General features: G+C 39.9%; 1 protein-coding gene across 5 annotated transcripts in view; it reads right to left on the bottom strand.

The window, feature by feature from the left end:
- Positions 1-6,464, bottom strand: part of CHEK2 (checkpoint kinase 2) — a 57,673-nt gene that overhangs the window by 24,245 nt on the left and 26,964 nt on the right. For all 5 annotated transcript variants that reach the window (XM_011934823.1, XM_011934825.1, XM_011934827.1 and 2 more), the window contains 2 exons: positions 2,063-2,171; positions 176-229 (listed from right to left, as the gene is read on the bottom strand). In XM_011934823.1, coding sequence (XP_011790213.1) covers positions 176-229; positions 2,063-2,171 — 163 coding nt within the window. The remainder of the gene's footprint in view (positions 1-175; positions 230-2,062; positions 2,172-6,464) is intronic.

Here is a 6,464-nt window from a genome sequence, read left to right as displayed (position 1 = left end):
AAACTCCCGACCTCAGGTGATTTGCCTGCCTCGGCCTCCCAAAGTGTTAGGGTTACAGGCGTCAGCCACCACACCTGGCCAATATTATCTTTATTATACTGAAAAGCTTTATACTCTTCTCATATTTTGAGATAAATAAACCTAAGTATGAGTCATATCTTACAATAATACTTACATGATTTAGCTTTTTCAAAATTTCTATTTCTGTTTCAACATTGAGAGCTGGGTCCTTTGATAAATAGAATAAGAGTTTATTAATAATATAATTTAAAAAACATTTACAGTTAAACTTAGTTGACTCAAGGCTGCCTGAGTTCCAAACCCAACTCTATTCATACAAAGAAATCAAAGCCCAGAGGTCAATGACTTAAATACTTTACCTAAAATAACTCTGTAAAATGTTTGGCAAATAGTAAGCATTCAATAAATGGCCAGGTCCTGTGCCAAGCTCTTTATTTACAGAGATCATGTCTCATAAGCCTCAGAATCCCCATCTTACAGATGGGGCAACCAAGGCTCAGAAAACAGAAGCCCCCTGCCCTAATCTCCACAGTCAGAAACAAGTATCTTTCCACTGTGTTCATTTTTAATTAGTAAACCCTACTTATTAGCTATGGAACTATTTACATTCATTAAAATGATAAAAGAAACATGAACAAGAAAGTGTTCAATTAAACTGCATAAAGAAAATGTCAAGTCAAATTTCTGCTAATAGAGCAGATACAGGTTCCAACTTCAATAGCAGGCTCATATATTTACTGAGACTCTGACAAGAGGCTTCAGGGTACTAAAGTTGTTCTGTTACAATTCCAAAAGGATGAATCAAGTAACTCAACTTCCTGGGCTACACCCTCCACAAGCAAACAGGAGATAGAATTACATATTTATGTAAAATGAACTTCAGCTAAGAAACCCAGATGTTTAATTTTAAGAGCCTGCCTCTTCCTGTAAGCTGCTAAACTCATTACCAAATCAGGGTATACTCTGATAACAGAATGGTCACAAAGGGTCCAATCTGATTCAAATAATGAAATCAAAACATAAAATTTTACTCCCAGTTTTTAACAATCTAGTTGGTATTTTCTTCTCCCCTAAATGGGAAACAAATCTTAGAATCACAGGGAAAAAGATCTATAACAAAGTGAACACAAAAAGGAAATTCCTCTTGCCATGTGAGAATGGCATTGTCTAGGGGGAAAAAAAATTGATCTTTAAAGAATGTGAAAGTATAATAGCCAGAAACAGCTGGCCACAAGGGAAAATGTGATTAGAGGTTGTGTTTTACGTTACGTTTTTGAGTCACATGTGGAAAGACCAATGCATTTGGCCATCTCTCCCACACAGTAAATGTGGATTAAAAAAAAGTAGTAAAATAAATGGCTGCTATAAAGGAAGGCTATTTCAATGATTTAATTAAAAATTTAAAAATCTATGGCTAATCCACAAACCAAGGATACTCACTGCCATATTACCCAGAACAGCAAAGAATAAGAAATTGTCTAAATGATCAGCCAAAGAAATGGTTAAATTACAATAAAGTTGATGACATGAAAACTCAGTCATCAAAAAGGATGTATTAGGCAAAAGTCTATGCCATAATGCATTTGTAGAAAAACAAAATACAAAACTGTATATACAAGATGATTTCAACCATCTAAAAACACGATTTCATCTGAACAAAACCTAGAAGGAAAAGGAAAACTGAAAACAGCTGTGGGGTTACAGTGGGGATTATGGCTGAAGTTTTTTCTCTAATTTCCTGTCATTTATTATAAAAACAATCTTGTAACAACTTTGAACTTGGAAGAAGAAGAAAAAAAAAACTTCCCGCTATGCTCATTATTGTGTACAATTATATACTTTTGGAACCAAATTATCTATAAGTAAAAGTTTCTAGATTAATCAAAGATGCCCCCAAATTTTCCATGTTCTTTGATACTCACAAATTCATCCATCTAAGCAGGCGGTTATTCCTGAGTTTGAAAATCATCAAGCTAAGATTATTTTGGGAAGTTATGAAGACGTGTTAATAAAAGGTGAGCAGCCTTTTGTTGGTACTTACTGTCTCTCTTGCTGAACCAATAGCAAACTTCCTTTTGCTGATGATCTTTATGGCTACTTTCTTACATGTTTTCCTCTCAAAAGCCAGCTTTACCTCTCCACAGGCACCACTAGAGGGAAAAACAAAGACAGTGATTGTCTGAATGTTTTTAATTATGAGACCTACCACTCCTGGGTCCGCTTCGAGTATTAGAATTTACAGACATTCCATATAACAACCTTTCCATTGTCCCTGTTTGCAGACGACACAGTGAAACTTCACCAATGTAAAATGTCAAGGGCTTAACAGCCAAAAACACTAAGTCAGCTCCAAATTCCATTTCTGAGCTGAGTGATACAAACATGTGTCTTACTGCAGCCGTGGATTGTGAAATTCCCAGAAAGATATTAAGAGAAAAATGAGAGAGAAACTACTTATCCGAGAGGTCAGAAAAACATTAACTAGAAACAGCCCTCCCTGGTCATGAGTGTCCCAAACAAATAACAGTAAACAGAATCTGCAAATGAATAACTTTAATGGATATATTTCTTTCTTTCTTATTCTCCGTCTTAAAAGGAAGTGCATAAGCAGTGGACAGCATGAGTTGCACCCTAAATCAAATCTGATTACCTAAGAAACCAAAAGTATTACACAATTAGCCTACTTGCAGCAACCTCTCACAGAGATTTGCAGTTAATTGGGATACTGCTCATGGAAGAGGAATGCTCTCCAAGCCATTACCCAGAACACAGTTAATCCTGAGTAGGATCTGTCCTCCAAAGCTTGGGTCAGCCCAAGATAATGGCTACTAGGGCATCAATTATCCATTATGCAGTAGACTATTATAACTATTGTGGGTTTTGAAGGGGCAAGTTGAGGGTTTACCAAGACATCTTTTTTATTGTGTTAAATATACATAACACAAAATGTATCACTGGAATCATTTTAAAGTATACTATTCAGTGGCATTAAGTACACTGCCAATGTTCTACAACCATCAGCATCTAATTCCAGAACTTTCTCATTAGCTCAAATGGAAACCCTGTACCTGTAAGCAATTAAGCAGTCACTCCTTACTCTACCCTGTCCCCAGCCCTCAGCCCCCAGCCCCCAGCCCCTGGCAACCACTAATCTGCTTTCTCTATGTATTGATTTGCCTATTCTGAATATTTCATATCGATGAAATCATACAATATGTAGCCTTTTGTGTCTGGATTATTTCACTTAGCGTAATGCCATAACATTTGTGGTACGTCATTCCTTTTTACAGCTGAATAATATTCCATTATATAGAAGTATCATATTTTGTTTATCCATTCACCTTCTGATGGACATTATTTGGTTTGTTTCTACCTTTTCTTTTTTTTTTTTTTTTTTGAGGCGGAGTCTCGCTCTGTCGACCGGACTGGAGTGCAGTGGCCTGATCTCAGCTCACTGCAAGCTCTGCCTCCCGGGTTTATGCCATTCTCCTGCCTCAGCCTCCCGAGTAGCTGGGACTACAGGCGCCCGCCACCTCGCCTGGCTAGTTTTTGTATTTTTAGTAGAGACGGGGTTTCACCGTGTTAGCCAGGATGGTCTCGATCTCCTGACCTCGTGATCCGCCCGTCTCGGCCTCCCAAAGTGCTGGGATTACAGGCTTGAGCCACCGCGCCCGGCCGTTTCTACCTTTTCTAAGTGGTTTCTTCAATATGACAACAAAAGCTTAAGCAACAAAAGAACAAAAATAGATAAACTAGGCTTCTTCATTGTGACTAAAGCTGCTATGAACGTTCATGTACAAGTTTTGTCTGAACACTTGTTTGCTTTTTTTTTTTGAAGTATAGGCTCGATCTGTTGCCCAGGCTGGAGTGCAGTGACATGATCTCAGCTCACTACAACCTCCGCCTCCTGGCTTCAAGCAATTCTTGTGCCTCAGCCTCCTGAGTAGCTGGGATTACAGGTGTGTGCCACCTCGCCCAACTAATTTTTGTATTTTTAGTAGAAACAGGGTTTCACCATGTTGAGCAGGATGGTCTCGAACTCCTGACCTCAAGCGATCCACCCACCACACTCTCCCAAAGTGCTGGGATTACAGGCATGAGCCACCATACCCGGCTTGAACACTTGTTTTTTAAATTGGGAAATTTATAAACCTAGAAGGAAAATTTCTGGGTCACATGATAATTCTATGTTCACCTTTTTCTGTTATTGTTTGTGGTTGTTATTTATGCCTCATAGAGCTCGGATGTTTACCTTTTTAAGAAATCACCAAACTATTTCCCACAGCGGCCACACCATTTTACATTCCCATCAGCAGTGCACAGGGGTTCCAATTTCTCCACATCCTCGCCAACAGTTACTATTTTTTGTTTCTTTATTATGGTCCCTCGTAGGTAGCTGTGAAGTAGTATCTCATTGTGGTTTTGATTTGTATTTCCCTAATACTAATGATATTCAGCATCTTTTGATGTGCTTTTTGACCATTGTATGTCTTCTTGAAAGAAATGTCTATTCAAGCCCTTTGCCCATTTTTTTTATTCTGTTTTTAGAGACAGGATCTCACTCTGTCACCCAGGCTGGAGTGCAGTGCCTTTGCCCATTTTTAAATGGCAGGTTGTTTGTTTTTTTATTGTAGAATTCTAAGATGTCTTTATCTATTGTGGACATAAGCCCTTATCAGATATAGGGCTTGTAAATATTTTATCATTCTGTTGGTTGTGTTTTCACTCTCTTGATAGGTATCTTTTGAGACACAAAAGTTTTTAATTTTAAGTCTAATTTATCTATTTTTTCTTTTGTTGCTGTGCTTTTGTGTCTTAAGAAACCACTACCAAATACAAGGTCATGAAGAGTTGTTCCTATGTTTTCTTCCCAGAGTTGTAAAGTTTTACCTCTTATATTTCATTCTTGGTTCCACTTTGAATTAATTCTTATGTATGGTATGAGGTAAGGGTCTACGCAACTGTTCTTTTTTAAATCAGCTCAAAGCACTTTCCAATTTCCCTTCTCCTGGAAAGAGTCACTCTTTGCCCGGGAATTCCTCCCTGAGTTCATGCAGCTCTAGCTGGGGGTCTACTGTGGCACAATCCCTACTCTTAGAAACACAGGATAGCTCCATAACCAAAACTGAGCTGGAACAGTGAGCCGTGATCATGCCACTGCACTCCAGCCTGAGAAACAGAGCAACACCCTGTCATTCATTCACACATACAGCCAGAGTTGCCCTCGAAATCAAATGCTGACATTGGGAGAGAGAGTTCTCTCTGCTGTAGTTTCTAGACAAAGAAAATATCAATCTGCACCTCCTGGTAGCCATTTTTCCTGCCACATAGAACAATTCTATAGGAAGGCAACAAACAGCTGAATCAAGAGATGGAGCTAGAGCCCTGGTGACACTGTGAGAGCTCTCAGATGCAGTCAACCAGACCATCAGAACTCAAAGACCATGAATTAAAAGGCTAATGACCTCCTAGATCCAGCCATGCCTGAAGTAAGGATTTGCCTGTTTCTTTTTTCTTTTTTTTTTTTTCCTTTTTTTGAGCAGAGTCTTGCTCTGTCACCCAGACTGGAGTGCAGTGATGCCATCTCGGCGCACTGCAACCTCTGCCTCCCAGGTTCAACCAATTCTCCTGCCTAAACCTCCCAAGTAGCTGTAACTACAGGCATATGCCACCATACCCAGTTACTTTTTATATTTTTAGTAGAGACGGCATTTTACCGTGTCAGCCAGGCTGGTCTCAAACTCCTAACCTCAAGTGATCTGCCTGCCTCGGCCTCCCAAAGTACTAGGATTACAGGCGTGAGCCACTGCGCCCAGCCTGGCTCTCTATTTCCCAGTTACAAAAGCCAGTAAATTTTTTAATCTTACCTGACTCATTTGAGTTGAGTTTCTGTCATTTGCTACAAGTTAGAGAATTCATATTAAATCCTCCCTTAGGAAAACATTGAGTTCCATACATTTCTTCTTTTTCTTTTCCCCCTTCTGAGATATGGTCTCACTCTATCACCCAGACTGGAGTACAGTGGCATGATCACGGCTCACTGCAGCCTCCACCTCCTGGGCTCAAGTAATCTTCCCACTTCCACCTTCGAAGTAGCTGGGACTACAGGTGCAGCCCACCACGCTCAGCTAACTTTTTCTGTTTTTTTCTAGAGACAGGATTTCACCCCGCTGCCCAGGCTGGTCTTGAACTCCTAGACTCAAGCCTGCCTCAGCTTCCCAAAGTGTTGGGGTTTACAGGCATGCGCCACCATACCTAGTCTCATACTTTTTTTTTTTTGAGACATTGTCACTCTGTTGTCAAGGGTGGAGTACAGTGACGCAATCTCAGCTCACTACAACCTCCCCCTCCTGGGTTCAAGCAATTCTCCTGCCTCAGCCTCCCGAGTAGCTGGGATTACAGGCATGCTCCACCACACCTGGCTAATTTTTGTATTTTTAGTG

Source organism: Colobus angolensis, unplaced genomic scaffold (genome assembly GCF_000951035.1).
Source record: "Colobus angolensis palliatus isolate OR3802 unplaced genomic scaffold, Cang.pa_1.0 Scaffold139, whole genome shotgun sequence".
Taxonomy (NCBI): domain Eukaryota; kingdom Metazoa; phylum Chordata; class Mammalia; order Primates; family Cercopithecidae; genus Colobus; species Colobus angolensis.
This window is presented reverse-complemented; position numbering and strand designations above follow the sequence as displayed.